At 28.9% G+C, this 11,799-nt stretch overlaps 1 protein-coding gene across 2 annotated transcripts in view; it reads right to left on the minus strand.

Moving 5' to 3' along the window:
* The window catches only part of LOC106680435 (juvenile hormone esterase), a 22,209-nt gene extending 12,195 nt beyond the window's left edge, over positions 1-10,014 (minus strand). The window contains exons 1-5 of one of the 2 annotated variants that reach the window (XM_067053282.1): positions 9,953-10,014; positions 7,224-7,411; positions 4,027-4,167; positions 2,003-2,144; positions 1,746-1,931 (exon numbers count right to left, since the gene is read on the minus strand). In XM_067053282.1, the coding sequence (XP_066909383.1) occupies positions 1,746-1,931; positions 2,003-2,144; positions 4,027-4,167; positions 7,224-7,406 (652 nt within the window). In that variant the 5' untranslated portion in view covers positions 7,407-7,411; positions 9,953-10,014. The remainder of the gene's footprint in view (positions 1-1,745; positions 1,932-2,002; positions 2,145-4,026; positions 4,168-7,223; positions 7,412-9,952) is intronic. The other variant, XM_067053283.1, reaches the window with a different exon arrangement.
* Positions 10,015-11,799: the final 1,785 nt, after the last annotated feature.

The raw sequence follows: 11,799 nt of genomic DNA on the forward strand, positions 1-11,799 counted from the left end.
TATATATGTTGATTTCTTCTAGATTATTGTATTTCACTAGTGCACTACTAGAGAATGACAATAATTTGAATAATGTAGTTATAAGACATTTTTAAGCTACAAGTGATCACATGATTTGAAAATGGAAATAGAAAAAAATGAGGAATATAAGGATGCAATGGTGTATGAGTATGGGATAATTGTCCAAAAACATTTTAATAAGCAAAATATAGAATAGTTTATATTCTATTTGGAAGTTTTTTTTTACCTCAATAATTATTGTATGTTGATGTTATATTTGGAAATTTTGAGGTTCAGTGAGTAATAAAACAACTACATTGTGGCAAAGTTTTACGACTTTGTTCGCGTAGTCATGTCCTAAAGTAAAAAAAATATTTTTGGATAAAAAAAAAGAATTATTCCATAAAACGAAGGTAGTCTGGATACAGTTAAGGGAACTCAAACTGTAATTAAACCATTTTTTATGAGAAAAAATTTCGTCCCACATTGCAGGATTTTTCAGGTCTGAAAAACGCACAAACAACTAAAATAGTATAACAAAGTAAGAGCATAGATAACATGAAAAAAAAGTAAATTAAGGGATAGTTAAAAATGATTTAAAATATGTTAAAGTTTATATAAAATTTAACAAAGTAAATAAAATAAAAATAAGATGTACACAGTTAAAACAAAATTTTAAATAAATAAGAATTTATTTAATTATTAATTAATTCATTTCACTTTTTCCCATTTCTACTATAAACCTAGAACAAATTAGTGTCAGTGGTTATTACAGTTATATAGACAATACAGTTATAAAATAAATTAAGTAATATTTTTATATCTATTTAAAAAAATTATTTTTTTAAAAACCTGTTTTATTCATGAGACTGATAAAGTCTCGAAACCTCACCAAAATCTACAATATAATTTTTTTTGGAATAGTTCAATAAAATAAATAATATTTCATTAATTATTATAGTAGTATTTATATTGTAAGAAGATAGTCCGGGTGGAGGTCAATAAATGTAAAAAATAGTAAAAAAAAAACAACTGTTATATATTAACCAAAAATCCATTTCCATCGATACTAGTTTTATTTTTCACGATTTGGTTTTACTGCAAGAATTCCCACATTTTGGAAGATTAAAATAATATTATTGCATAAAATAATTAATGTTTAGATTCTCGAAATCGCGAGTTGAAAGTGGATTTTATTAGAAATTCGAAAATCAAATTTACGTTAACAAATTTAGGGATTAGCAGTTATTTTAATTCTGAAAAAAATAGATTTATACATTAAACTAATGAAGAACTCCGGAACTTGGAAATGTCAAGTCCAATGTATCAAGTTTAATATGAGTAATTAATATTTTAAGTACGCGAAGCGTTTATGTAGATTAATTTTTCAAAATGTTAAAATTGTCATAGTTTTAGTTTAGAATTGATTTTTCCACTCTCCATTATAGGTATAAAAACCGTCGAGTAATCTTCCACTTTTCAATTACGGACTTTTTAAATCAAAATAGTTTAGCTTTTTTGTATGTTTGTATAAATGTCATTAATTTAATAAATGTTATCAACGAGAATTATAAAGATTCGAAACCTCACCAAAATCCACAATATAATTATTTTCTTATAGACTGAACCTCAAAAATATAGATCATTAACAATAAAAAAAAAGTTAATTTGCCTTAACTATGAATTAAGATGCCTTAATTTTAGATTATTTTTAAATTTAAATAATAATTACCAAAAGCACTTACCGTTCGTTCTCGTAATTGAACAAATGGCATTTGAAGATTCTCCACCAGCACTCTCGCCTATAACTGTTATCAGTTTCGGGTCCCCTCCAAATGCACTTATTTCCCTATAGGTCCATTCCAAAGCCAGTGCTTGGTCCTTTAAACCCATATTTCCTGGTATATTGTTGTCTTCCAAACTGAGAAATCCTTAATACAAAAAAAAATATAATGGCTAAGCTAACTTTTTTTATATATATGATAATTTAATTAGTTTATACCCAGCGTTCCAACACGATAATTAGGCGCAACGAAGACAACATCTTCATCCATGAAAAAATTCGCTGAACCAAACAAACCGGCTGATCCTCCATAGAAGCCACCTGGGTGTATGCTGAAGAGAACAGGTAGTCTTGCAGTTGTCTGGAAATGTTGATAGATTTCGAAAATCAGATTTTCCAAGTTTGAGTTGATAATTATTGAACCATTTCATAGATATGTAGCCAAATGCATTTTTAATTATTCTTTTGTTGTTCTGATAATTTTTATGAAAAAAAACATTGATATGATGAATACATTTAATCATGTGTAAAATTAATGTGGGATTTTTTAAATTGTATTATTATCACTTAAATATGTCTTCATTGTGTATTTTTTTAATTTAATGACTCGAAAAGTATTTAAGAATTCAAAATAAAACTTTACGTAGTTTGTACAATGGCATATAAAATAAAAACAAATCATAAAATTTGAAGTAATAGCTTAATTCTATAATTATTCTTTTCATTATAAAGTATTTTCAGGTTGTTTATGCTTAAATACTTTATAAAGAAGAGATTATCTATAGAAGAAAGCATAAATTACAAAATGGTTCAAAATATTTTAAATATAACTTATGCCGATCTGCTAAATAAACTGTCCTTTTTCAGATATAACGAAAATAGTTAAATAAAAACCCGACAGAGTGCACTGAAATATTAATAATAGTTAATAGAACTTCGAGAACTGTTTCTGAGAATTATGATACATGGATAAAAGGAAAAGAAAAAATAAGCAATCCACAGATGTGTGGAGATTAAAAATTAAGGAGAAAAAATTTTTTTTTCCAAATTAGTTTGAAAAATTAATATAAAAAATATATTAAAAAAAAAAAATAAAACAACATATTAATTCATTATTGTTAAAAGTATTGTATGTTTCATAAAAAATAAATTTCATGTGTAATATTAATTAATATATTACAGATGAAAAGCCACTAGAAAGAATTATTACTTTCATGGAGTAGTAAAAAAAAATATGGAGTAATGATAAAACCAAAGAATTTTAATTATATGACTGAAGTCAGCAGAAAAAAATGGCCAAAGATATAGTTACCGAAACGTTACTAAAATTTTACTAAATACAGTATTTTCTTCTATATAGTTTAATATTATTAAAGAAAAATACTGTTGTCAATTAATGTCTTTAGTTAAAAGAAACATTATTTTTAGAGATGGATTTTTATGAGAAATAGAATTTGAAATAAATTTTGTTATAATACGTACATTTTTTAGATTTTCTGCACTGTTTGCACGCAAGTCTTCAAAACTGTAAAAATTCCCTTTTTTGGGAGGTGCGAGGGGAGGTGGGGGAGAAGTTGACTTTCGGACGCGTTGGATTGAAGTTATCGATATGAATTCTTCTTAAACTCTGGAAATATATATGTTTATTATATTAATACACATTGTGTATTACCCATATACAATACATATACACATTGTGTCCCTGTATACTTGTTCACCTCTTTTATCTTTACAATTTTTTGGGATTTAGGTTTTGATTTCTAACCTTTACCAGTGCACTTGATCGAAATTTTCAATCGAATGGGATACATTTTTTCACAGATTTAAATTGTAAACCAGATTTTATGAAGAATTTATGTCCAGAACATCTTCAATCCGATGAATCCTGGCGAAAATTCCAAAAATAAAAAGCATAGAATTTTTTTTTACAGTTTTTGAAACATACGTGCAAACAGTTCAGAAAATTGAAAAAACCTAAATAACAAAATTGATTTAGAATTCTATTTCTTATAATAATCTATCATTAAAAATTATGCTTGTTTGAACTGAGGGCATTAATTGCCATCATACTTTTTCTATCTTAAAATTAAACGATTTGGTAGTAATTAAACGAGTACTTAATTACAACGACCTATAAATATTTTTATCTGGATGGCAGTTGTGGTTGGTTTACGAAATTGGAGAGGTATTACTAGTTTTGAGTGCTAAAACCTTAAAATAAACTAAAAAAATTATAAGCATACATTAGGTGTGAAAACATTCAGATAGAGGCAATCTTCTTGTCCCGAGACTCCTTGTCCTGAGAACATACCAGCTTGGTAACAAGACGGGATAGTTTGAGTTGCATCCAATATCCCAGTCCAGTTATCTGCTTTCTCTGAAATCTGTTATAAATATATGTAAGCATTATTCATATAAGTCATGTTATGAATAATATAGTTAAACATAATCTATCAATAAATAAAATGTTTTCCAAACAACGAAGATAATTTATCTAAATTTAATCTTTCAATTCCTACAAGTGGAGTCTATGATAAAATATAAAAAAAAAACTTTAATTACCGGCGTTAGTTTATAAATCTTAAGTATATGATTTCTGTATATGGAAACCCCATAAAGAGATAATTTATTTCCTTTATACATGTTCCATGCCATGAAAGGCATACTACATATATTATATGTTTACAATACAAAATATTTAAGTATATATGGTTTGTTACATTGTTTATAACATTTTTAAAAAAAACAAAAAACAAATACATGATTAATTAATAATAAAAACGAAGAAGGAAAAATAAAAATAAAAATAGAAATAATAAAAAAAAAAATAAAAAACACAACAAGTTTTAGATTGCCCTTATGTAATTAATCAGCTGGTCAAAGTCAATTTGTTTTATGAATTTTAGCCAGTCTTAAATTTAGTAAAAAGTATTTTTTCTGGTTCAGGCCAATTTCCTTGTTTCAGTATTACATCTTGTATTAGCTGAGCTCTTTGACGGTCATATAGTTTACTTTAATAAAGTATATGTCTGAAATTGTGCACTTGTCCATCTTCGTCACACTTGTCATAATATTAAATCGTTTCAAGTAATATTTTTTGTTACCATGTTCTGTAAGGAATTGTGTCAATGTGTATTCTGTGCTGTATATTTGTTTGTGGTTATGTAATGTTTATATATATATATATATAATATAAGAAAATTTTCTTATATTTAAAACAATTCTCAGGCCACTGCTGATGTACGGCTGTGAGGTCTGGGGAGCGGCAAATTTCAAAATAAATTCCTAAGAATCGCAGTTAATGCTCCTTGGTTCATAAGAAATAGCCAATTGCATCGGAAATTATATATGGAGTCAATAGAGGATTACACCAAAAAACGGTTCATGAAGTTCCACTCCCAGTTACATACAACTAAAGGATCAGTGACCTACAACCTGGGAAACCCAACCTCAACTCGAAGACTGAAGCCCAGGCTGCTGCAGGATATTCTGCTATAAATTCTAAATTTATTAATCCATTATTCACACTGCCTCTATTTTACTTATTTATTTATTTTTTCTTCTCTCGTCCCTTTTTTAAATTAACTTGTTTCTTTTTACTATTAGAGGGCAATTGTTTGTTTTGTTAAGTCTACAAATATCATTATTTTTTGTTATTAATTTTACTTTTCTCTTTTATTAAGAAGCATTATTATTATCTAATTATTTTATCTTTTTTTTTCTTTTAATTATAACATTGTATATTGTTAGAGGTGTTTTTTGTACGAGACTATACCCCCCCTCCATAATCAACTGTTAAAAAAACAATATAATGTAACGGTTATATCAACCATGTTATATCAACCCACTAGGGCGTTCTGGTATAGAATTAATAAATAATAATAATAATCGAAGCTGTTCTATGTGATGGAGTATAAATATCGATTGCTTGGGTTCTGTTGTTCAAGGAATCGATAGAAGAACGCAAAACAAGGAACTCAGTGATATAGGAAGGTTTGTTATCTCTTAAGGCTTGGAATAGAACCTAGAACCCATATTGCAATGTACTAAATTTGAAATACAGTAACTAGGGTTTACCGTGTACTTCAAAACTGAGAAAGGGTCATTAATTAATTGTTCTTTAATAATAATTATGACCATTCATATCAATATTAATAACCAATAACTGTTGTCGATTTTAGATTTGATAAGTCATGATTATGAAGGCTACACTGAGTGTTCCTTATCTTGAATTAACAACTCAAAAATGGCCCTTCATTGCTATCTGGTGTGTTTTTATTGCAATATTTCACATATTTTTTAAAAATTTTCTTGACTGTATAAACCAGAAATGTGATGGTATAAAAAAGATTGGACGTAAGGTTGTAGGCGTATACTTTCTGTAAACAACGACCCAACTAATGCATCACAAACACTACAGACACACATAACATCTATTGAAGAATGGTGTAAAAACTGGAGAATCAAAATAAATCCTGACAAATCCCACCAGATCACCTTTACTCTCCGTCGTAGACCTCTGCCCTCCTGTCCTACAGTATCCTTTCTAGATACACCACTAACGCCTGTTGAACAGATTCGATACTTAAGACTCCATCTTGACAAGAGACTTACTTGGAATCCACACACAAGACTGAAACGACAAGAAACTGCTCGTAGATTCCGATTGCTACAACACTTACTTGACAAACGCTCTAAACTTCCCATTCACTACAGAAAATTAGTATACACTACAATAATCAGACTAATCTGGACATATGGAATTAAGCTCTGGGGCTCCACCAAACCATCAAATTCTTCCCGAATCCAATCGTTACAATCCAAAATCCTACGTAAAATCCTTGATGGTCCTTATTACGTCACAAATAAACTCATTCATAAAGACCTTAACATCCCATTCGTTGCAGATTTGACCCAAACCAGATATGGGTCTTTTCATTCCAAACTCCTTAACCATCCTAACCCATTAATTCTTAATCTTTGATCCTTAACAATCCCTGATAATCCTTTGAGGCGTCTGAAAAGAAGATGGCCACGAGACCTTCTAGTTTAAATTAATGTTTGAAGTACCACCAATGGGTGGTTCCTTCCCAAGATTTCAAGTGTATATGAAACATACTACATATTTACCTATTGTATTATTTTTTACAGTTGTAAATTACAATAAATAAATAATTAAAAAAAAAAGGTTGTAGGAAGATAGTCCGGGTGGTGGTCAATAAAGATGTCAAAATAGTAAAAATAAAACTAGTTATAACTAAATAATTATATAAGATGATAACTGTTTAGTTATGTTGTTTCAATCTGACAGCCCTTATGAAGCCCTGCAAAGTGGGACGAAACGTTGGTAAACAATAAGCAGTTTATTTTTTATTTTAATACCTTTATTGACTATCTTCACACGGTAAAATATATTCTTCCAAGATTGGACTTTACTTACCACAAACCTCCGTTCTCCTTCAGGTGGCTTAGCGTATGGGATCTTAGTGAAGGAGAAGAAGTCCCTGCCGTCTCTGGACTTGAGGACCTGCCCCCTCATCGTGCCCTGGGAGGTGGTCACCTGAGGGCTCTGCCCCAGGACCAGGTGCCCCAAAGCCAAAGCGCACAACAAAGAAGTCAGCATTGGAACTAAATAATCTGATTCTATAAATATCTCACATATATAGTACCACTTATCTGCTTATCTTTACCGATCGTAATGAATAACAAATATGTATTTATCGAGTTCACACTTTGGAATAAACAATCTAACAGAAATCAATAATTGTAAAATCACGGCTATACTAGGGTTTGAAAATTAAAATTTTAAATTATAAAAATCTTAGCATCCCATTCGATGCAGATTTGGCCCAAAACAGATATGCTCCTTAACCATCTCTAACCTATTAATTCTTAATCTTTCTTCCTTAACAATCCCTGATAATCCTCCCAGGCGTCTGAAAAGAAGATGGCCACGGGACCTATTAATTTAAATTAATGTTTGAGGTACCACCAATGGGTGGTTCCTTCCCAAGATTTTCAAATGTATATGAAACATACAACATATTTACATATTGTATTTATGTAAATAAATATATTCTAAGAATTATTTAGTATGTTGCAGACATATTTGACAGTTGATAATTTAAATTATCATACAATAAATAATATTGGCATAGCTTTTTTTTAACTACGTTTTTATTTTCCATATTAAATAATTTAATTCCGTTACAAATAAACTCATCCACAAAGACCTTAACATCCAATTCGTTGCAAATTTGGCACAAAACAGATATGCGTCTTTTCATTCCAAACTCCTTACCCATCCTAAACCATTAGTTCTTAATCTCTTATTCTTAACAATCCCTGATAATCCTCTGAGGTGTCTGAAAAGAAGATGGCCTCGGGACCTCCTAATTTAAATTAATGCTTGAAGTACCACCAATGGGTGGTTCCTTCCCAAAATTTTCAAGTGTATATGAAACATACAACATATTTACATATTGTATTATTTTGTACAGTTGTAAATTACATTAAATAAATGAATGAAAAAAATTATAAAAAAATCTATTTCAATATTCTTCTCCTCATTTTTTAACAATATTTATTCTTTATTATTTCAAAGTCCATTTTTTCATATTTTGTTTTTTCCACTTGTTAGAGCACAGTCTCCTTGCCTTGGCCAGTCAATGAACTAAATCGTGACTTTTATTTTTATTATTATAGTTTACTAATTATTAATTTTTTTAAAACTCAAATATTGTATTAATTATTAATAAATATTTTTAAAAAAAGGAGAGAGATAAAAGTAGTGAAATTGTTCACATCCGCACTGCATTTTTTTGTTTTATTGATATCATATTAATTTAATACTTATGTAATATTAGTATTATTTTTTTTTCGTAGATACAACGTTTTTACCATAAACGCAGACATCTCAATTACTATGCATCTTATTAAAAATACAAATAGTTATTAATTATTAGAACTTTAATATCAATCCATTAAGGGAAATATGATTAATATAAACAGAGTAAACGATTTAAATTATCTTACATTCGTCGAAAATGAACCATCTTGAGAAAATGTTCATATCTTAGGCTCTATTAGACGTACGTCTATTAGTACTCAAATTGAAGTATGCTAAATTTATTTTCAAGTAGTTTATAATAATCTTCTATGTAAAAGTAACAATTTCCATTATATTAACCGAAATATAGTCACAAAATGATGATTTTTTGAATTTCATTAAGAAAATTATGTTTTTTGGAAAAACTATAACTCGATACTAATTAACAAACAAAGCTGAATAAGGGCTTAAATTTTAGAAAATTAACTACAATTTAAAGAACGATAGGTAATGTTTTTGTGTGTTTGGTTAAGAATGTTGAGCCTAGAATGAATTTTTTTTTATTCAAAAAAAATTTATTTATTAATAGATATTACAATCTACCACACCGTTGTGGGCAATAGGTAATAGTGATGAATTATCACATTCATACTAAAATAAAATAACATAAGAATGAAAAATAAATAAATAAATGAAAGAAAAAAAAGTTCATAAAATCTCTCTCAAATATATACAAACAGAAGGATAAATAAAATGAACATAATAAAACTATGTGTATAAAAAGTTTTTTTTTTAAATAATTAAAAATAAAAATAATATAATCTCTAGTCACATTTACACTCTTATATTCAATATTTACACAATCTACCTAAGGATCTCTGAGCCCACTCTATCTCCCACGTGTGAGGGGTAGAGCAGAGCTCAAAAGATCCCAGCGCATCCCTCTTGCCACATCACTGGTAATGAGCAAGTGGAGGCTGAGCAAGTGCGCTATAGCAGAATGAAAAATTAACTGAAATTTTACGGTTTTTCTTGACTAATATAAAACTGTCTACAGAGATAAAAAAATATGATTTTGTCTGTTAGTCAGAACCTAAACAGTATGTCAAAAAATCAAAACTACCTGAAATTTTGCGTTAAGAAAGCGCTTCTTTTCGTGGACTGAATCTGGTCTTCACTAAGTTGGTACTATGTAAGGCAAAATGACAAAAGATATCCACTATTTAGTTTTGAGTCCTGTAACACTGTAAAGTTTGTGAGTCAAAATAATTTGGAATTATCTTATTTATGACCACTTTAAAAGAAATGAAATTTAAATTGAATGATTAAGATTGACTTACCTCTTAATTCACAGGTAAATTGCCTTCTGTTGTAATTTAATGACACAGTTGCATACCACCGTTGGACATCAGAGAAGCCCTACTTCAAGCAGACCCCCTGCCCAGAGCACTACCACCTGGTCGTGGCATTCAAGTTGAGGCCTTCAATTCTATGGCGAGTGTAATTACAGGAAGAACTTCATTGAAGTTTCATAACGAATTGAAAATAACAATGTTGTTGTAACAAGTTACATAACTGGTCACAACAAATTAATATAATTTATGTAAATAAATATATTCTAAGAATTATTTAGTATGTTGCAGACATATTTGACAGTTGATAATTTAAATTATCATACAATAAATAATATTGGCATAGCTTTTTTTTAACTACGTTTTTATTTTCCATATTAAATAATTTAATTCCGTTACAAATAAACTCATCCACAAAGACCTTAACATCCATTTCGTTGCAGATTTGGCACAAAACAGATATGCGTCTTTTCATTCCAAACTCCTTACCCATCCTAACCCATTAGTTCTTAATCTCTTATTCTTAACAATCCCTGATAATCCTCTGAGGTGTCTGAAAAGAAGATGGCCTCGGGACCTTCTAATTTAAATTAATCCTTGAAGTACCACCAATGGGTGATTCCTTCCCAAGATTTTCAAGTAAATGAAACATTTCACATATTTACTTATTGCATTTATTATTTCGTACAGTTGTAAATTACATTAAATAAACAAATAAAAATACAAACAAAATCAGTACAATAGGCATTGAATGATATCGTAAATAAATTATTATTGTTGAATTAAACTATCAAATATCACCAAGAAATAATAATCTTGAATGGCAAGGTACCTAGATCAAGGATCTCATGAGATTTGTCTTTGAAGTATTTAGTATGTAAAAATTAATTAATTAGAACAATGAAACCTTTTCTGAAATTGCCACATTTTTTTATTGCCCCTTACCTGACCATTTGTGATATACGGTGAGAGCGGAATTATCTTAAGGTAGCCAACCTATTCTAATCAGAGTGGGAGGATCAAGTTTTCATACTGTGGCTCCACCACGAGATTAAAGTCAATCTACTCAGGTTGAATTCGAACCGGGTGTAGTTTTTAAGGTGACGCCTCAATTCAATAGTCATAATTTAGGGCGTACTTCAGGATGAAGTTCTTAGTCAAATCTTTTTTATTCTTTATATTGATTTTTTAATTGAACACGGTGACCAATTGATAAAACCGGTCAGCGAGATTTAATTATGGGGAAGACATTATTGTTCTCGGGTCAACCTGGAAAAAAAACTCAGAATAATTTAAATTTACGAAAATATTGCTTAGAAAAAAAATGGTGGTAATATATAACTTAATAAGTTAAATGGATAATTCCATGAAATCAATATTGTTAATATTTTTATTTTCTCAGTTTTGCCTTTTTTATAAAACTGGAAAATTTATAGAGCAAGAAGTTGTAGTCTGAAAAGAAGTTGCACAGAGAATTTCGTTCTCTTGAACATAGTATTTCTTGTAATTCCTAGGACCGGTGAAAAGTATGATTTACTAATTGGAATAGTGAGAACGATTAATCCAGAACACGGATAATCGAGATAAGTTCAATCGAGGTTCTACTGTATAAAGTGGGATTAATTTTTCTTAATTATCAGTTAATTTTAAAATTAATTCTTAAAATTAAACAATCTTAAATTATTCATTATTATCACAACCTTTAGAAAATAAATATGTTGAGGAAATTTTCTCTAAAATAACGTTACTCACATAAGAAACTCTCCATAGTTGATAACATACTCAAAAATGTACTCATAAACGTACTCATAAATTGAGAAATATACTCAAATTAA

This window comes from Halyomorpha halys, unplaced genomic scaffold (genome assembly GCF_000696795.3).
Source record: "Halyomorpha halys isolate HHAL.00 unplaced genomic scaffold, Hhal_1.1 Scaffold261.1, whole genome shotgun sequence".
Taxonomy (NCBI): Eukaryota; Metazoa; Arthropoda; class Insecta; order Hemiptera; family Pentatomidae; genus Halyomorpha; species Halyomorpha halys.